General features: G+C 47.5%; 2 protein-coding genes across 2 annotated transcripts; both read right to left on the minus strand.

The window, feature by feature from the left end:
• Positions 1 to 412: 412 nt before the first annotated feature.
• On the minus strand, positions 413 to 17,938 carry LOC149341513 (phosphatidylinositol phosphatase PTPRQ-like). The gene is made up of 9 exons (XM_089543607.1): positions 17,631 to 17,938; positions 11,382 to 11,781; positions 10,733 to 11,035; positions 8,961 to 9,257; positions 7,785 to 8,126; positions 5,898 to 6,179; positions 4,040 to 4,145; positions 1,806 to 1,861; positions 413 to 1,733 (listed from the first exon to the last, which is right to left on the minus strand). Exons 1-9 carry the CDS (start codon positions 17,724 to 17,726, stop codon positions 1,702 to 1,704), a joined length of 1,914 nt encoding a protein of 637 aa, XP_089399733.1. The 5' UTR covers positions 17,727 to 17,938; the 3' UTR covers positions 413 to 1,701.
• A 416-nt stretch (positions 17,939 to 18,354) lies between these two features.
• LOC149341514 (prostaglandin reductase 2-like) lies at positions 18,355 to 20,220 on the minus strand. The gene is made up of 2 exons (XM_089543608.1): positions 19,407 to 20,220; positions 18,355 to 18,990 (listed from the first exon to the last, which is right to left on the minus strand). Exons 1-2 carry the CDS (start codon positions 20,151 to 20,153, stop codon positions 18,622 to 18,624), a joined length of 1,116 nt encoding a protein of 371 aa, XP_089399734.1. The 5' UTR covers positions 20,154 to 20,220; the 3' UTR covers positions 18,355 to 18,621.
• Positions 20,221 to 21,182: the final 962 nt, after the last annotated feature.

The raw sequence follows: 21,182 nt of genomic DNA on the forward strand, positions 1-21,182 counted from the left end.
ACAAAACGCAATCAGAATGAGGGGGGGGGGGGGGGGGGGGGTCAGATTGCGAGACAGCCAAGATGAATAAATTTGCCGGAAGAACATGGACGGGCCTGGCGCCAGAAAGGAGTACGTAAAGCTCATGAGGGGAGGCATATTTGTCTTTTAATGGACTCCACTCGACTGATGATGATCATGATGATGATGGCAATACGCGCGCACTCATTTCACGAATTGAAGAAGCGCGGCTTGTTGGGCCAGTTGGTGCATGATAAGTGGAAAACCATCGGAAATGACGCGTTCACAAGCAGGAGAAGTACACATGACAACGCTGGTTTTGTCACGTGTACTTCTGCTTGTGAACGCGTCCTTCCCGCTGGTTTTCCACTTATCATTTCACGAAGGATGCGAACAATAGAAGACAGGGTACTCAGACGTTACAAAACGTATTTATTGCATTAAAAGAGACACATGTGTGGATAAAAAGAAAAAAAACACATCTGACCGACTTCACTTAGTCTTCAGCGCGATTCGCCTATTCGCGAGCGCAATGCAATCAGCACATAGATATCGCATTAGCCACAGGTGATGAACGGCAGCTGTTTAGAGACTCAATTCGCGCGTAATCGCGCCTCTTGTGCGCGATGTATTCCGTTTGTGCATAAGGCTGCTCAGTACGGCTCACGAAGGTTGTGTGTTTTCACACTTTGTAAACAAATCTAGATAGTAATATGAATAATAGACATAATGCCAAAACGTATACTTCGAGAAACAGCCGAAACCTACTTCAAACTTGTCACTCACTCTTTAAAATAAAACTATAAAAATAAGTAGGAAAACAGATTTTCTTAATTTCCTAACGGGAACCGAAACACTCCTTCCGTTAGATATTTGCATATAGTATTCAGCCGAGGACGCAATAAGCTTCAATACTCGGGCGACAACCAGTGAGATCCTCTTCTAGGCATACGCGGAACATTGCCATGCTTTAAGCCGGGTCAATAAAAAATAATCATATGTGCTGCGTAATATGCAAGTTGATCTCCTTGCATCTGGTGTGAATCGATGCTCAAACGGCGCGCAGGCTACTTCAAGGACCGGCACGGCTCGTACAACGGCCTCTACTACTTGGTAGCCTGCTTCTGCGCCTTCACGGTTGTCCTTTGGAGCTTCATCATAGCGGCCGACTCTATCAAGAGGCTGCTCTTCGGCAGGCCCAACCACGAGGACGCTGTCGCCATACCAGCCTGAAGGACCTTCCAGTTTTTTTTTCTTCTTCCCCTTCTCGCTCCTACTGCATTTTTTTTATTTTATCTTTGATCACACTTCCAGCTTCCTTGGACCTATTTGTATATAGCCTGTATCGGCGCCAAATATTTTTTATTATAGGTGTAGTCAGTGCTTATATTCATAACGTTCGATTTCGCACATTTACAATTCATGTTCATCTTATTGTCGTCGCGGGACGCATTTGTGTAGCGTTTTTGTGTTAATGTTTGGAGAGGAGATCATGTTGTGCGCATAAGCTTCTATCGAACTGCGCCTTGCTAACTCCATTTTTACCGGCTATATATAAATACATGCGCTGAGGCGACGGCGCTTGTTCCGAAGGGAGTCAGTTTTGTAACTGCTTTTTATGCTTGAAGATTCAGGGTAGACTGAAACACAAGAAGACATTTTTTTTTTTTGTCGCAGTTTCCAGCAGATGGTCTCGCGGGTTTAAGTTCTCCCGGGAACGGTCTTCATGAAGACTGCAAACAGAGAGAAAGAAATGCGCGCTGCAGTTAACACGAGAAGCAATGCAAAGTGAAGTGCTCGCTTACCGATGTCGTCATCGTCGTTGTCCAAGGAGCTCATCCTCTTGTAAAGCTGGGGTCCCCTGCATCCACCAAATACTTCTGTCGGCAGACACCTACGTTGCTTGCCTCGAGCGCTGCTCTTCCAACACGCGAGGACGTGAGCAGTTATAGCGTACACGATGACCGTGCTTACCCAGCAAAAGCGTACATCTCCCAGCGACGTCCCCATTGAGTGTAACCGTTTACGCCCATAGGCAACATCTACTAGACGTCTAGCTCACCAACCTTTCTTGAGAAAAAAAAAACAAACTGTACTCCTGATGTTGCATCTACATCGGTCTTAGACTACGCACAGCAATATTTCAATGGCATCGAAGGAAATTAAGTGAGTCTTTCCACACATCTTTCGTCAATCTTATTTTTTTTTAAAGAAACATATATACTAATCCTGGGGAATGACTTCTAAATAAAATAGGTTCGACCCTGCTGCCATTTTCCTACGTTACTTTCATACGCTTGCTCAAAGTTCCGGACAAATATAGCTTTTAGGGATAGAAATGCAAACAATTATTTCCAGTTTGTTGTTGGACAAAGCTGAAATTTCTCCAGCTGGACCCAAGCTATTGACATATCTTGCACAGCTATCAATCTAAGGTACGTCGCACGGATGTGCAGATTGAAAGTAGACTTTGAATGGGAGGGCTATGCGGATAAAGTGACAGCTGCTACCTGAGCTTATTTTAGAGCTGTGACACTGATTTAGGTTTTCAGCTAACAGAGCTCTATATACTGGTATGAATTTACTCGACTATGTGCCCTACAAAACTAATAAAAAGCCAACATTGATTTCAATAACCTTGTTAAGCAACAGTCTACCACTAGCCCTCATGAGGACAGCCTTCCTGGGGTGTATATAAATGAAGGTGACCTGTAAGATTCAGGAGAGCGAAGAGATGTGTGAAGTGCTTGTGCTATGTAGTATTGCAGTTAACCGAAGTACTCGTGCATGATAGGTTCTCTGCAGGTAGATGTGCTCTTTGCACTGCATTGTAATCTATACCCAGCTGTACGTAGCTGTTCCGTCTTTTGGTGTCACGTAGATCAATCATTTATTTCACATAAGTTCCTACGCCACGGAGACTGCTCGTGTATCCACTGTGCTGTAAACCGTTAAAAAAATCTCATCCAGCTGGAATATCGACAGTACGTATTATATCTCAGGATGATCACTAATTTTAGTGTTGAATGCGCATGGAGTCGCGGAAAACGAGATTAAAATGTCTGCTGGAGGCGCCAAATAGCCAGTGTAAATAGTATTTCGTGCATGTTCATGCAACCTTTATGGTTTTCCGAGTATTTTAAGAACCGCATACTTCACAGCTACAGTGCCATTTAGAGCACACTCGAGTGATTTTGTTTTATATTTTACGGAAAGACTAACAAAAACTGCTGACAGAGGCGAAAACATGAGACAAATCGGCATCTGTGTCTCGTATGTTCTGTGTCTGCAGCATTGTAAGAACTGCATACTTCACAGTTACAGTGTCATTTAGAGCACACTCGAGTGTTTTTGTTTTGTTTGGTTATATTTTTCGGAAAGACTAAAAAAAACTGCTGACAGAGGAGAAAACATGAGACTAACAAATCGGCATCTGTGTGTCGTGTGTTCTGTGTCTGATGTTTCCTTCTGTCGCCTATTTATAAAAAAATCTTAATTATCTGTACAATGCGTGTTAAACGAGTGGCTTCTTCGTCGCATGATCTGGACATGAATCGTGAGCATTACTCGATTTCTTCCTAAGCCTGATTCTTCAAGCGGAGTGCGTTTACCACTCTTTCGCTGCTAAATATGCACCATCGAGATTAGCAAACTTGTGGAACTCTCTCTGCAAGCCGCAAATGAGGTGACCCAGACAATAAACCTCCTCAAGGAAGATATATCGAACGTATCCAACGAGCTGCTGCAGCAAACCTGCAATTTATCCACGTTTGAAACTGCTCCCGTAAGCAGTGCTGCACGGCTGTGTGGAACAGCGTCTGCGGGGCTACGGTCACGATCAGTCAGGATTATCTAAACCTCGACTTAGCAGTTTCCTATAGTATTCAGTGCAGCATACGTGCACAGCCCTAGAAACATAACAGGCTTTGCAACATGCATCTACCCATTTTCTGGCGCGGAACGACGAAATTTTATGTTCTATGCAGCAGCAAAGCTGGTGATGCCACAAGTGCGGCTCCTGCTATGAGATTGCACTTGCCTTCCTTTCTTTTTGCGACAGAAAATGAAGATTCCCAGCCCCAGCAAGGCGATGATCACCGAGCACACGATGGTACCCACGAGGTAGCCGTTGGCCAGGTCTGAATCTGCAAAGGGAGAAAAAACACTTCAGTCTCAGCTTTCAGCTTCGGAGGAGTCTTGCTAAGCTTTTTTTTTTTTTTTTTTTCAGTAATGACACGGAGTCGTGGATTCTCGTGGGCCGCTTGTATGAGGGCAGAGCACATGGGTGCGATAGTATTAGTTGAAAACGTGCTTCGTACGAGTACGTGCTCATATGACGTCAAGTGGCACTGTGCGATGCTGACGCGTGTGATGATGATGTCCTCGTGTATGGTGGAGAATTTGCTTTTTTTTTTTCAATTCTTGAGAGACTGTTTTCTTCGTCACCATCATCATCAGCCTGATTACGCTCACTGCAGGGCAAAGGCCTCTCCCATATCTCTCTGATTAACCCGTCAAAGAAAAACTTCCGGTACTTGTCCTCTCCCGAGACGATGGAAACTGTTGTATGCCCCACCCCCTCTGCTAATGTGAGTCAGGCCTATCTGCCCTTACAAAATTTTTTTTAGGCATTCTATAGACTGTCCATAAGCTTTTGTCTATACAGTCTATAGACAAATCCTAGAGAACAGCCTATAGGCAATTCAAATACTATAGCCAGCCTACAGACAATCTATAGATTTATGGTCATATACTGTTGGAAGAGTTTTGTCTATAGACAGTCCATGGACCATTTATATGAGTGTGGAACACAGAGCACGCGTTTTCAAGAGCACCCACTACCCGACCCACTTGGAGGAATTTTTTAATTTGCGCACGAGTTTGGTTAAGATTACCACAAAGACAGCGCCGCAGTTTCCATACTCCCCTACACAGCTATCTCTGAAATGAACACAGCAAACACTGCAGGATTTCCTTGTTAATTCTTCGTTATATTAGTACTTTGTGCTATGATCAATATGAACTCCGGTAGAATTCATCAACAGAGAAATCCAAACTCTCTAGGGAACATGAGAAAACAGCGCATTCACGCGATGTATGTCAGCGTTCCCTTGCTTTACGGTCTGAAATACTGGGCTCACAAAGAATGCTCATTAGAGTACTCCTTGTCGAGGTGTTTGGATCCTCAGCAGTCTCGAAAAGCCTAGCTTTGCAGAAATTGGTCCCTGTTTCTCGACTCGTTTTCCACCAATACACCAGTTTTCTTTAGCTGATTTACACTGCTGCCCCAAGTTCGTTTGCCGTTTGTTTTAAACCTCATGAATTTAGGAAGTTGGAGTTCCTCATACTTGAGGGCACGTCGCATACTTTCTCACTCCGCAAAAATGCGCCTAATCGTCTCTGGTTCCTTTCCTCAAACCGAACACTGAGCACAAAGCGCCACTGCAGCGCCGGCAGCTGCAACGAAAGGCCCACATATGAATATATAGATTACACGACGCTAAACTTCTTCATTGGCATTTACCGGCTTTTATTGCCCTTTAAGTTAGCTTCAGTATACACGATGTGGTCAACTGAAGGCCACATGCTCTTCCGGCCAGCAACTGACGCTGCGACCGCGGGGCGCAGCACCACCTGGAAGCGTTGGGTGCACCCAGCCGAGGTCTCTTTCAAAGTTCTTTTGTGTATATGTAAGGAATTAGGTTATGTTACAAAGAACATGAGCGTACGCTGTTGGCGCTAGCCGGAATGGCTGGGCAAATCAGACCTTCTTTCTCCGAGAATATTTTTAAATCACCACTACCAAAAGGCATATATGCCATGGGATATTACTGCGATAGGGCTTCACGTTATATCAGCAAGGACACAATTATATTGCCTTAGCAGTCGATACATACCGATGTCGTCGGTGACGGTGACCTGCTTGGTGGTGAGGGGCCCGGTCACCCTGTTCCTCTGGCTGTCTGTGCGGAAGGGCACCACGCTCACGTTGTAGTCGCTGTCGGCGTGCAGGTTGTGGATGATGAGTCGCGTATAAGGGACGATCTTCTCGGAGCAGCGGTGGTTCTGGCACCAGGCCACCACGTAGCCCTCCACGCCCGGGGCAGGGGCCTCCCAGTTCACTTCCACCGAGTCCGGACTCACCATGCGCACGTCCAGGGCACGTAGGGCCGGCGGCGCTGCGAGGAGGCGCGGTGGTGGCGATACTCATTTGCATTCCGCGATAAGGGTTAGCTGTCGGTGGCACGGGGGATGCTATCACAGAACTTTCAGAGAAAAGAGGGTATTGATTGCTGGAACTCACAACCTTGGTGTTTCTGTGAGCTACCATGGCGGGCATAGAAGTGAACATAAGTGCAGAGGGCAAAAAACATGTCTAGAACGACCGAACTGTGTGTTCCGCAGCTCCCAAAACTGCTGCGACCAGGAAGGCAAAAAATTGCGTTGAAATACTACGAGTTTAACTGCACATGCTTACATAGAAACCATTTTAAACCAAATGTTGTCGCCAGATATCGCACATTCAGCCCGAAACACACCCGGAACGTGTTCTAGACAAGCGTTTTGCCCTCTGTACGTGAACATATGCAGGTGAACATAAATACATAGGTGAACATATATGGCAACAAAAGATAGCTCTTCTTAAGATTTCGCTGCATGAGACTGATTTTTGGTTTTTGTATATTACGTCGGCAAATGCAAACTTTCAACGGGGTAAGTAGATGAGCTGACTTTCACTGCTGACTTATTATCATCACCTCCTGAATTAAGTCTGCAGCAGGACAAGGGTCATTTCCAATTCGTCAGTCACCCCTGCCTCGATCCCTCCAACGGTCCAGACTACAGTGACTAAAGCCGAAGAGAAAACAATAGAAAGGTGAGATAAATATCCACGCTTTTTCTTAAAAGGTCCTACCATCATTCAGCTTTGACATCAGGAAGGAGACTGAGCGGTGCGTGCACAGTGGAATGAAGTAACGTACGACGCTTTGACGTCATTTACCGCATTTTTTAGCGCATTCAGGGAACCGAGTACTTTTGTTGTCAAAATATTAATTACTGCTAACATATTACCCCGCGTAGCAAAATAACCCGAAAATGTCAGCAAAGTTTCGAGATATAAAGTACAGTGGTGAGCAGCCTTGTCTAGAGCGCTCGGGCGGTGCATTTCCTTGCAAACAAATCCAGATTTTGTGGCAGCCTCTAGGGTCCAGCTGCAACGCTTGCACGGAAGTAGCGCCAGATAGCCTCGTAAACAAAGCAGGCACGAAAACTTTGCCCTGTAATGAGGGGCTGCTCTCTAATTTCGGTTTTTGTTACCAAGTGCGCACTGCTCAAGCGCTCTAGACAAGGCTGCTCACCACTGTACGTCCATTGTGCGAGTAAATAGCATAGTTTGTCTGAGGTCAATGACATGGGACAGTAAGTTCAAGCTTTGTCCGTGCTTTCTGGTTTCGGGGCTTTACCAGAGCCATGAAAACTGTAAAAATCCTGCCTGCCACGTGGACTGGTGGAGGTAACGTTGACGAGTTGGTACGCATTCATATCCGCCGCAGCAGGCGCGTAACGGCAGTAAGTACACAAAGGAGCGATTAAGCTAATTCAGATTATCTCGCGCGTTGGCCAAATCGACGCGCAGTGTTGAGGAATGAAGGACGAGAAGAAGAAGAGGTCGATCATCTAGAGGGATTCGCCGATTTCATTTGCATTCGCATCTATTGTGCACGTGAATAACGATGGCATTTAGGCGCTTGTGTTAAACGAGGCGTAGTAAGCGCGCGTACCTTCTGGAAGCGTCTCAACAACGATGGTCTCGGGGCTGCTCTCGAACCTGTTGTGGCGGTCGTCCTGGAGGTTGAAGGCGCTCACGGCGACCACGTACGTCGACCCCGGGGTGAGGGGGCGGACGTTGGCGCGCGTCTCCCTGGTTGGCTGCAATGAGTGGCACTCGGAGTGGTTGGTGATGGCCGCCAGCGAGGCGATGTCGCTCGATGCCCCGCTGTGGTTGCACCAGTGAACTACGTAACCGTCCAGGGGGCCGTTGGCCTTTTGCGGCGCGCTCCAGCTCACAATCACCGAGTTCTTGGAGCGGCTAACCACGCGCAGGTTCTGAATCTTCGAAGGGGCTGCGCACACCAGAATGGACGATGCATTGAGTTCAGGACAGCCGGTCACAACCTGACAGCATCAAAAACATTGAAACCAGGTTTGTTTAGCAACCACGAGGATACTGAAGAATGGTCGCGTCTGGACATAACGAGGCGCTGCGATCTTAATTCAGTGCTCCGAGAGAAACTATAAAATCGTCACTACTCGCACGTATCCAATGGCATCAGCGGCAGTCTCTTACTTGATCAAATATAAGACTGGCAGTAAACGGGAACCTATGTGCTAAGATAACGGATTTTTGGGATTTGCCCTCAATCATCGCCGCTTGAAAAGAGGAGGTCATTGACCCACGGCTACATAGCTTGAAAGAAAAAGGCCGGCCCAACTGGTTTTACGAGCATACGAAGTAACACAGGAATTCACCACGGCAATCTCGCCCAGAGGTTGTACTGCCACTTCCGGTTTGTAGTTTCTGTCCTTTTGTCAAAGGTTTTGTGTTATCAAACAAACAGCTCATGACGATTAGTGTCGAAACAGTTACGTAAGACTATTTCGGTTCGGTTCATGGGGTTTAACGTCCCAAAGCGACTAAGGCTATGAGAGACGCCGTAGTGAAGGGCTCCGGAAATTTCGACCACCTGGGGTTCTTTAACGTGCACTGACATCGCACAGTACACGGGCCTCTAGAATTTCTCCTCCAAAGAAATTCCAGCCGCCGTGGCCGGGATCGAACTATTTCCTCACGCTACCAGGACATTTGTCTCATAAGACAGAGCGCACACAATTTCAAAGCGTCATTTCAGCGCCTAAACACACACATTGCCAGCGACATTGACCCAGTTCAAACTTACCTCCGATGGCAGTCTTGACTTCGATGCGGGTCGGACTGCTGGCCACCGCCGTGCCGTTGGGCAGCTTGTTGAAGGCCTTGACGTACACCTCGAACTCTGTGTTAGGCGTCAAGTGGGTCACTGTCACCGACGTGTTGTGCGTCTCCATCGAGCTGCGCTTCTGGTGCTCCCATGCGGGGCCGTAGAAGACCGTGTAGCCAGACAAGGGACCACGAGGCTCCCGCGGGGCGGACCACTGCAGCGTCATCGCAGTGCTCGACGCGCTCACCAGGTGGAAGTTTTCCGGGGCCGAGGGCTCTGGAAAAGCGGTGTGCAGGGTATGGGCTACTGTGCGCGCGTGTGTGCGCGTACGACTAGAGGGTATGATCGAAAGCCCACTCAGAATATGAGGCGAACGAATTTTTGGCATGATGAGGAACGAGGCTGTAGATGGCAGGACAAGATACGTTGATAACATTCTTCTTGTTATTAGGAAAGGCGCCAAAGCACGAGTAAGCGAACTTACCCTCATGTATGTTCATGGTACTGGTCCTTATGCACGCCCCCAAAAAGTTGCGTTTTGCAGATAACATTTTTTACTAAGCAGTTAGTATTGAAAAGGCCACCTGCCGGGGCAGTGGCGTATCGCTTAACCGCTGCACCACTGCGCCGGTGGTTGTATGAGGACTCTTAATGGTCTATGAATGTAAATGAGGAAACGATCAATTCAGCATATACGTGGTATGTAGACAGATCATAGGCAACATTCAAGGAGAACTTGCGCGGGAAAGACATCTAATGCTACCGCATTGTACTCTTAAGGGTCGGTTAATTATGTGAAGGTGAAAGAAAGAACAGTGTCCCAGTGTCCGTGTCTGCGTAGTGATACGCAAAGGGGGCACCAGGCCGCCAAACGGACCTATTAATGCTCAGAAGGGTATATGCTTGGGCTTGTTGATTTATATTTGAAAGGTTTGGTTTGGTTTATGGGGTTTAACGTCCCAAAGCGACCCAGGCAATGAGAGACGCCGTAGTGAAGGGCTCCGGAAATTTCGACCACCTGGGGTTCTTTAACGTGCACTGACATCGCACGGTACATGGGCCTCTAGAATTTCTCCTCCAAAGAAATTAAAAACGTAGCGCAGAGAGACAAGGACACAGAAAGACCGACGACACACGGCGCAACACGGCGACAACATAGCGCCGTGTGTTGTCTGTCTTTCTGTGTCCTTGTCTCTTTGCGCTACGTTTTTACCTTTCTATTAATGCTGTCGCGTCATACCCTTAAGAAGCAGCTTAAATGTATCACGTACTCCACTCCAGTTTTTGTCACCGTATCTACAGTAATAATCAGGTGTCAGAGAAATGTGCAGACTACAACCAACCTCTATATCTAGAAGAGTGCGGTGAGGGGCTAGTTGGTATGACGTTATGAGAACAAAAAGTAACTGCACAAAAAGACGGGACAAGAGAAAGAGAACCACACGGGACAAAATCAGTCTGCGTTTGTCCCGTGTGGTTCTCTTTCTCTTGTCCCGTCCTTTTGCGCAGTTACTTTTTGTTCTCACAACCTCTATATATCGCCATCATATAGATTACATAGATTACGAAGTATCATCGACTCCCTGGAAATTTCGGCAGTCATGAAGGCATTCTGTAACCAGGGTTTAGCAGAGCCACTAGTAAAGGTACTGAAAAACATCTATAGCAGTTACACAACGGCCGCAGTCCCCACAAGGAAAAATACTAGTCAGGAAGGGTGTCAGACAAGGAGACACGCTACGAGGGCTCACCTTCAGGCAGGGTTCTGAAGACGGTGGCGTTAAGGACCATGACCGGTCTGGACGCGATGGCGCTCACTTCGGCCTTGTACAGCGTGTACGGCTCCAGCGACGTGAAAGAGCACCAGCTCGCGTTTGGCGTGACGGTGTCGACGGGAACGTGCTGTCCCGCGCGGTGCAAGGGCACCTTCCAGAGCGTCACGCTAAACTGGCCGACGGTGGGATCGGTCGTCGTCCATGTCACGTTGGCCGACCTCTCGGAGGCGTTGGCGTTGACGAACACTCTGAACTGCGGCTCGCTTTTCGCTGCGGTCCCTGCACATCGTGTACTATGGTGTCCACGATTAGGCGTCCCGAATATCTTTTTTAATCAAAAAGTGCATAACCTAGACTGCAAGTCTGCAAGCCGGCCGAGTTTCTGCATCTTTCAGTCAGCCTAAAACTTTAACGCAATACAAAATCTACCTTTATAGTGTACTCAAATGCACTGTATCTTCGGTTAGTGTACCGAGAAAGAAATTCATTATCGAGCCCTATGACACCGGGGAGTAACAGCAAAGATTAGTGTTAAGGCGGATAGCGGGTAACTTGGTGGTTTTGCTGAGCTGTATCTCAGTTGTCGCTGTCTTTTAAGCTATACACCAAGTCAGTGCCCACACACCTGTCGTGACTGCGTGGCAGGTAACCTCGCTGCTGTTATCCCCCGAGCAGAGGTAGCGCACGCACACGGTGTAGTTCGTGTCGGCTGTGAGGCGCCCAATGTGGATGCCCGTGGCGACATCGCTGACGCCGCGGCAGAACGGCGACGTCCGCACAGCGTCCCCCCTCGAACAGGCGATGTCCTTCATGCGGGTCGCCACGAGCGCGTTGATGGCACAAGCGCACGTCCATTGGCCCTCGAGCGGCGGCTCCTCCAGCGTAACCTTCACGGCGTCCGACGACTCGCTGGCCACGGAGAAGGCCGGACTGTGGCCAACGCACCAGGTCGTGCCGTTGTCAGACTCGGTGGCGTTTGAGATATCATCTGTGGGGCTCTTGGTGACTGCCCCCGTGTCGTTGCCCTGCGGGAACGATGGTGTCCCAAAATAAATGAAAATGAAAAAAAAAAAAACAGATTATCTGCCTTCCTGTACCGCGGCACCTTCACCCTTCACCATGAAGCTGCTGTTCGCTCCGCCCACCACCAGCAAACTTCATCCAAGCTTAGAGAAGACTTAGACAAAACTCTCCATTCCCTGGCACCGCCCTTACTGAAATTGTGGAAAGAAAAATCTAAACTTTAGCTGAAAGTTAAAGGAGGTCCAGAGAAAATTTCCTCTGGCAACCTGTTCACTCATGTATCGTCCTTGGGGGGAAAACTATTTCAATACGTTTGTGCCGCCACGGTAGTTCAGTGGTTATGGCGCTCGGCTGCTAACCCGAAAGACGCGGGTTCGATCCTGGCCGCGGTGTTCGAATTTCGATGGAGGCGAAACTCTAGAGGCCCGTGTACTCTGCGATGTCAGTGCACGTGAAGGAACCCCACATGGTCGAAATTTCCAGAGCCCTTCACTACGGCGTCTCAAATAGGCTGAGTCGCTTTGGGACGTTAAACCCCCATAAACCAAAACAAATCTAAATATATTTTCACTGCAAGTGTATTCACGGTCATTATACAGAATTTGCTTAGCGGAGACATACTAGCAGAGACGTCTACCGGACTACCAGATTTTTCCTGCTCCGCTAAGCTAAATAGACGTTTTTAGCATACCGGAGACGTATTAGCGAAGGCTTATACCGGTTTACCAGACGTCACAAAGCTGGCGTTAGTAGTCCGGTTCATTCGGGCAAAGCCCGCGGTGCTGATGTCGTCCCGGGCAGTAATCTTTGGGGCTGTGGTATAATCTCAGTGGTAGATAACCATCTCAATGCCGAGCGATCCCAAAATTTTGAAGGCTCTTATTCTATCTATGCATCACGACCCCCCCCCCCCCCCCCGCCGAGTGATTGTTATTGATTGGTCCGTAATGAAGAGTTACAATCACAGTTTTCTTTCTGTTTTCAAACTAGTTTTTCTCTTTAAGTATAATATCCAAAAGCCATTCTCAATTTAATAGAGAAATAACCAGAAAATTCTAAATTTTGGGCAAAAACTACGCTCCCTCTCATATTGTTCACGACTATAACTTGTCCCTGGTGTGAAGCAGCCTCGGCGTTACGTGGGACAAAAGCCTTGCTAATTTACCTTAAGGACGGGGGTGTCAGATCCAAACCCTTTGGAAATCCTGTGCGCGTGTTTGTGAGTGCGCGAGTGTTTTGAGTGCACGAGTTTCTTACCTTGTTTCACCCTTATCTGGAATAGCCTGCTATGTTAACTAGCAGGTAAACATTTCCTGTAATCATTAAGGCGTGCCTTGTCCTTTCCAGAAACTAACTGCATGCTGCGGCAAAGCAGCTGCTCCCCAAAGGATTATCCCCTGTAGTCATTTCAGTCTTTTAATTCTGGCTTAGACTACAGACCTAAGCCAATGAAGAGTGAAGGCTGCCCGCACAAGAATATCATGCTGTTGTCAGAGGCAGGCATGTACCACTGCTGCAAATGGCAAAATTTTTAAAAAAGAAACACTCGTCAAGGACTTAGACCCTAAGAAGCTGTGCACCAAGAGCGCGATTCACAGCATCTGCGGTGCTACAAAGATCTGCAGTGTGGCCGGTACACTGTACACCGTGTGCCTGAGCAGTCTTAGTAGAACCCTATAAACTTTTGCGTAAAGTAGCCATCAATGTTGCTACTTTAAAGGGCAACTGCATAGGTTTCAGAAATCGACGAGCTTAAAAGGGTCGAATGTGTGAAACTTGCTGGTAAAGCATGCGAAGTCCTTTTGGGCTACATTTGAAATGGTGACGTAATCGCCGATTAAAATCGCGACGGCCTTCAAGCTTTTCCACAGCGCACAACACCGAGTAGGGAACGCACGATGACGTCATGGAAGGTATCGGTACATTTCCAATGCATAAACGCCGGCTTTGAAGGAAAAAACCAACGCCTCCGAAGGCAAAGCCCGCCAAACATTGTGTGACATCATCCAACGAGGCACGGCAGGGTGTGGCTAACGGCAGCGGTAATTTGAAATCACACCGTACATGACGTCACACTGAACTTCCCCGCACTGCTTGGGTGCTTTGAGGAGAAGCGCAGAATTCAATCGTCGATTACGTCACTAATTTAAATGCTAGTGCAAACTTGGCATGCTTTACCTACAGTCCATATAGATTTGAATCCTCGAATATCGTGAAATACTCACAAGTGGTGCAGTTGCCCTTTAAAGGTTTAGAACTATCCTTGTTCCCGAAGGTCACTGGGTTTATCGTATCGTTAGCTCTTCAAAGGTCCCGATAACAGTGCGGACACTTGGATATTGCAGGCGTATTGATGGAAAGCCCGCAAGCATCCGCGAGGAAGCATAAATGGTCCCTTTTCCAAGCGGACAATTGCTTGAGAGGAAGAACAAATATTCTGCGGTTCCGCAACTGATAAGACAGCAGCGGAATACACCAGAATGTGTGCGTGCAATGAGTACTATACCAGTTGTTTTGCCTAAAATGTTCTGAATTTTTAAATAGGTTTTTTGAGTTAGAAAAGCGCTTTTTACGGCATAGTATTTGCAGCGGTGCAGCGCATCGAAATGCAGCTAAGACGTGCTAACTATAGTAGGATACACCTTGTAATATTGTAACATTGTAACATTATAACAATTGTTAACACTGGGCTACGGTCCGCGGCGTCCTGTATTACCGTATTACTCTGCTAGCCAATCGCAACAGTAAACGAAATCTTTTTAATGTTTGACTTTATTAAACAAACCAGGTCCCATTTTTTTTTCTTGTGATCGGCTTCTTGTTTAGGTAAAATGTAAACTTTTAACTGCGGACTATATTTTTTTGTCGTGGAGGAATTCTGTGCGGCGCGGACCTGAGTGTGGGCGGAGCTTCACTGCAAACTTTATGTATCCACTGATATTGAAAGTTAACTTTTAATTACCGTATTACACTCTAAACACGAATTATCCTATATGGGAGTAAAAAGAAAGCAAGCTACAGTCGGATACAACTTAAGTCTGCAGTGAAGCTCCGCCCACATTCAGCCTTCGCGCACAGAATTCCTCCACGACGAAAAAGTAGTCCGCTGCTTAAACGCTTCTTGTTACGTCAACAAGAAGCTTATCACAAGAAAAAAAATTATGAGCTCTAGAATTTTGATACATGGATTGTTTGATATAGAGAAACATTAAAAAGCTGACTTTGTTTACAGTTGCGATTGGCCAGCGGAGTAATACAGGACGCCACGGACCGCGGCCCAGTGCTGTTTTTTTTTAAGTTGCATCCTACTATAGTGCACTGCCTTACAGGAGCATGGTATGCTGCCCAAGTGCCGAGACAGATTTCGCTTACTAAATATACGGAATGCTTAGTCTTGACAACATATTTCCAACGCAAAGCACAGTAACTTGATGCAGTTAGCAATGGAGGAGAACTCGGCACCGGAGGTCTTGAGGTTATCAAATAGAGAAGATTGAAATGTCGGTTAAAATCTTCTTAAAGGGCAACTGCAGCACTTTTTTGAGAATTTCGCGACATTCAAGGATACAGATCTTTATATGCTGTAGGTAGAGCATGCCAAGTGTTTTTTCACTAGCATTTAAAATAGTGACGTAATCGAAGATTGAATTTTGCGCTTCTCCTCAATGCACCGGAGAAGTGCAGGGAAACTCAGCGTGACGTCATGGAAGGTATGATTTCAAATTACCACTGTCGTCAGCCACACCCTGCCCTGACGCGTTAGACGCTGCCAAACAACTCTCGGCAGGGTTCGCCTTCGGTGGCGTTGGTTTTTTTCCTTCAAAGCACGCGTTTGTGCGTTGGAAATGTACCCATACCTTCGATGACATCATCATGCGCCCCCCACTTGGCGTTGTGCGCTGCGGAGAAGCTGGAATGGCGTCCGGAGTTTAGTCGGCGATTACTTCACTATTTCAAGTGCTAGCCCAAAAAGACTTCGCATGCTTTACCTGCAGGTTTCACACATTCGACCCTCTTAAGCTCGTTGATTTCTAAAACCTATGCAGTTTCCCTTTAACTGATTGAGCTTCGCATGTTTTAAAGAGGGAATTTGTTTCCACTGCCAACAGTAAATATTCCGTATTTGTAGTGATGGAAATCTACCCCAGGGCTTGATAAGAATGCCCTGCCCCTAAAACAAAGTGCGCTAGAGGACAGCTTACTCCTTTTTTACTCCCACAGAGGCGTATTCGTGTTTAGAGTGTATATGAGCAGACAAGGGAAGCTGTATTCTGATGCGCTGCACCGCTGACAGTGCTATACCGAAAAAAGCGTTCTTCTAACTCAAAAACTCTATTTTAAAAACTATGGAACATGTTAGGTGAAACACTCGGTATAGTATAGTTTCGCTCCCTTGGGTATGCGCCACTCAGACTCGCTTTCTTTTTTTTATGCGACACCTCCACGTGTGCATATTCGTGTTCCCTTCGACTAGACTTCAAATGGCATTGGCCTCAAGAAGCATAATTCTCTACTTAGACACGTAGCGTCTTCCGATGAGCCTGTCTGGCGCCCCGCGGTTCGCAGAGCCACTCTGAGGTGCGTTCAGATTTAGCTTCAATTTCGGTGTTTAATATCAGTGTAACAAAAATGAGAAACGCCTTTCATATCAAAGCAAGTGTTAAGCCTAAACGGCAAGCGAAGCGCGCAAGGGCAGCTTTACTTTTGAGCCGTATACGACAGAGAATATGCACTTCCCTTTTGGACCCACCAGCGACGCTGAGTGGGTAGGCCCTGTGCCAAATTCCAAAGCTGACAATGAAGATAAGCTGAACAAAGAGAATCGAGAAGCACTGTCGACAGCGGAGCAGTAAAATGCAGGCAAAGTGCAACCGGCGAATATGGCTTGCCTGCGGCAAACACATGAGGTGCTATTGGCGCCCGATGTTTGGCACACGTTCAACAAATGCGTATAAAAGCGCTGCTCAGTATACTTTCCAGGAGCCTACCCTGGACACCCCATGCAACAATCGGAGCTTCAATGCAGTTCCTCTTTTATGGAATTTCCACATGTATCAAACCTTAATTATGCCGTCTTCGTAGTCTATAATGGCGAAATGAGGAGCAGAGATGTTCAGCTTGTCTTGAAAATACGTGATATCGGCATGCGAGACTCGAATAAGTGTCCGACTTAATCACTCTGCCACTCTTTATTGTTCGAGAAACCTCGTGACCACGCAGTCTGTTTTATGTTATGGTTATTTCATTCAAAGCAAAGGAATCCCTCACGTGCCTCGACTCGCGCTGTTAAATCCAAAGTGGGAATAAGAACGCGACACAGCCACCTTATCGCGACGAAACAGCTTATCGCCGCATACCGCAATGGGTTGACATATGATCAATGCACGTGCTGACGCAATGCGCATATCTATTAGGGCCGATCGTGCAGTTGCCTCATGACGGTGTAGTGATGATGATGCTTTTTCTCGACAGGCCAAATGCGGCACCATGCTGTTTTGTATGACCATTACCACCACGGACGTACAGTACATGCGGTGCAAGCCGGAAGTGTGCCTGAATAACCTTTATCCCTAATCAGTGCTGAGATTGACGTCCGAATGGAAACCAGACGATCAAGCACAAGGTGCGAAGGCTGCTTCGCTAGCACACCTACATTTATCACAAGCAAACAGGAATAGTTGCGCGTCAGCGAAGGAAACAAAAATAAAATGTGCTGCCGCCATGTTCACCTGGCGCAGTGTGATGCACCAGAAAGAATTGGAGAAGCCGTTTTTGTCGTTAAACGCGACATGGCAGTAAGTTTCGTCCTTAGATGCCGCATACAGCTGCAAACGCGCTCTACTCTACTCACCTGTGCGTTTCGCGGGTCGGACGTAGCGCAGGCGGCAATCGCGAAGCACACGGCAACCCAAAGGAAGTCTTTTGTCCGCATCACACCGGCAGTCATCTTGTTTCCAAAAGGACGCCCGATTACTATACACAACTAGTAGCCGTTTAAGGCCAGCGGAACACGCTAAGGAACTTCAGTAGCTACAACGGTTCTAGCTTCTACGACGCTACGCCGTTTGTCATCCGCCCATCGGCCAGTGCTGAGGTCTGGTCCCGGATACGTTATCTTTTGAGCCGCTTATCGCGACGCCCCGAGTTGTGTCTGAAGCAAGCAGCGTGTTTTGGAGTGGCTCAGGTTACCTGCCTACCTTGGGCAATCGTCGAACCCGAGGTGACGTTCGGCGTGTTTATCTGGAGAGGAGGAGCCGATCGAGCGTGGTTTCCGTCGGCGGTCTCGCGGTTTGGCGGGATCGGTTTGAGAGCACCGGAAAGGTGGACGCCGAGCGTGTTGTCTGAAGCCCTCACATTACAGTTACGCTTGCCCCTACTGCCTCAGTTTACTTCTTTGGCTGCCTATGTGCAGTACCTGTCTCACCGGATAAGTTTCAGAGAGATCGATGACAAAGAATAGCTCATGACATTTGTCTACCGGTTAAAGTCAATATAAAGAACCAGCACTAAGAAACTTGAAGCATAAGTGCAGTTGTAGCAGAAGTCAAGAACCACAATGAAGGCAACGATACACGTTAGTTTTACAGGAGATTTTAACCCATGCCTGTTACAGAAGTTGCAGCCAGTTCTGCAAGCTGTTACATGAACATGACTCATGCTGTAACAGGAGTGCTGCAGAAAATAGAAAGGCAACAGTGAAGTTAAGTTGGACCCTCAGATGCACACAACCAACAAACAGTGGAAGTCACACTTCGGTGCACTACCACTAGTGGTCACCAATATAAGTTCTGCCCCACTGTCATGAATGTTGTAGTCATGACTGGTCCCCACACATATTTTCACTAAATGTCACTGACAAGGACCACTTGTTTCCCAATGTTTCCTCCTTTCATCATGTTGATGAATGCTTGAGGAGCGTTTTCAAGGCCCGTTTCAACAGTGTGCCTCACGATCAGCTTCCCCTCTTTTAGCCAAGTCTTCAGTTGGGCAAGTGACTCTTCAAACTTTTCTTCATACTGGAGCACTAGAAACCGGTCACGGGTGATGTGCCTGTCCTTGATGATTTTCTGGATCAATCCATCTAAAGGTGGCGGGTAGTGCACAGTCTTGTTGTAGGCAGCAATCTGGCCGCACAGGACAATGTTTGAGTCTTGAGTCATGTTTCGAATGACAGCGTCACTGACGGCGCCACCAACGTTGTCGAAGTACACCTGCATGTAGATGTTCTTGAGTTAACAGTGTGGAAAAGACATGTCTGAAAGAAACCAAGTGCTTTCACTATTAGCGTAATGCAGCAACGTTATGCAAGGCACGAATGCCACACTAATACAAAGTCGTCAATCTGAAACTACATATTGCACAAATAAGGCTTCAAGATGCCATACAGCAACTGCCAATAGTGCCACCAGTTAGGAGCCACGTTACTTTTCAAATGGCGGATACGGCATTTGCTTTTGCCCTTCCCCAAGTCTCACGATGACCCAGCAAGACTACAGTACAATGCAGTGTAGAGAGTGCTACACAATTTGGCACGAAGTTTGCAGAGCGACTGGTCAAATACTCAGAGAAAAAAATTTTGCTCATCCGGTGGCTATGCCCAAATAGGGTGCAGATAAATTCGCCATACCTGAACGCCTTCGGGGCATATTTCCTTTAGCCTCTTGTCCACGTCTTCAGTTTTATAATTAATAGCTGCGTCGAATTTCAGCGTTTTGGTCAGGAAGTCGCACTTTTCATCAGAGCCGCATATGCCCACGACTTTCGCACAGCCTTCCAGCTTGGCAATCTGGCCTGCCAGCGATCCGCAAGCGCCAGCGGCTGCAGACACTACGCAAGTCTGGTTGGTGGACGGCTTGATGCCACCTTTTTCGCGCAGTCCTAGCAACGCCGTGAGTCCCGTGAGACCCAGACACGTGAGCACAACGGAGACGTCACCACCGAGTTCCTCCAAGTCCAGTTTCTGTAGAGAGTCCGCTGTTGTCTTGAAATAAAGCTGCCAAGGCCATGACATGGCTCTGCAAACAATATCACCCTTCTCAAGAAGAGGGCTGTGAGATTTTTCTATTACGCCAACGCCGCCCATACCTTCGACGCAGCGCCCAATCAGCCAAGGCGTCAGGTAATGCACGCCAGTGTTTTCATTCATTCGGCATCGCAGGGCAGGATCGATGGAAAGGAAAACGCTGCGGACAAGAACTTCTCCGTCAATAAACTCCTCCGGGGTGGCACACTGCTCCGTAGCAAAATTGCTGAGCTGCGGCTCGCCGTCAACGCCTGGACGAGACTTGAGAACGACGCGCCTGTTTATCGATCCTGAAAACGAAGACGGGTGCTTTAAAGACGTAGATGTCGACGATGTACAACGAGTTGCCATGTTTCGGGAAGTTGTAGCTCGCTGCAAAGACAAACGTTGACACCGGTATCACCGGACCGTAACAATTTGCAATAGACGATATGCGAAATTGCTTGGCGGTCTGGCAACAACGCGCCCACAACTTCCGGTTTCTTGGCGCGGTCGAGCTCGTCGGGCTGGTGCATCGTTTGCTATGCGTACTTTCTTCTTGCGAGTGGAATTTCAACAGGCAAGCTTCAGCTGCTGCGTTGTTTTCACAGCTGATCTTTGACCAAATGTAGGTGCTTTCAATAAGCGCCAGCTTACTCCTACCGCGTCCTCAGCTTCGCTTGAAGTCTGGCGCTGATGATCGCAATAATCGGCACTCGGAAGTGGGTTGGAAAGTCGAACCGTGACCGTGTGCTGTTGTCGTTTTAATGCTCGCATTAAAGCACCAGTTCAAGCATCACGCATTATCATGGCTATTTTATTCCCAGGTGGACGCGAATTCATCTGGTAGGGTAGCGAGCGGTTATTTTGCGGTGAGTGCGCACGTGTGTTGACAAACTTCTGTGACAGTGCGAACTTTCGTTCGCGCCGACGCCAGGAGCTTCGTGCATTGCAGTATGATCACACAAGACCCTCGACCAGCTGCGTAATTCGATTCCTTTACTGTAATGTGCATGCGCATCCGCGGTTTTCAACGTCACCGTTTCAGAGCCCGGCCTCGGTTGATTTTCGCCACAATTCGTTGAAACCGCGTCCTGCTTAAGACGCAGTCAGTCGACATTAACAAGAGGAAAGTAGGCATGCACATATAATTCAAAATATTGTAAGCAAATACGCAGCTTTTTTTTTTTCAGATAAGCACTGAGCCAACTCGGCGGCTTGATTAGAGAAAGATGCTACAGCTGTAGGTGCATGCACGGACTCGATACGCTGGTCAAGCTGTGTGTGCAGGGGCGAAATTAGCATTGTCGGTTGCTTCCGAAACTTAATTGCTTACTCCCAAACTTGGACAAATGGCTTTGTTGCGAAGCAAGCTGTTGGATCGAACTTGCCACAACGATA

The sequence above is a fragment of the Amblyomma mixtum genome, chromosome 5, assembly GCF_055824585.1.
Source record: "Amblyomma mixtum isolate Tamu chromosome 5, ASM5582458v1, whole genome shotgun sequence".
In the NCBI taxonomy this organism is placed as follows: Eukaryota; Metazoa; Arthropoda; class Arachnida; order Ixodida; family Ixodidae; genus Amblyomma; species Amblyomma mixtum.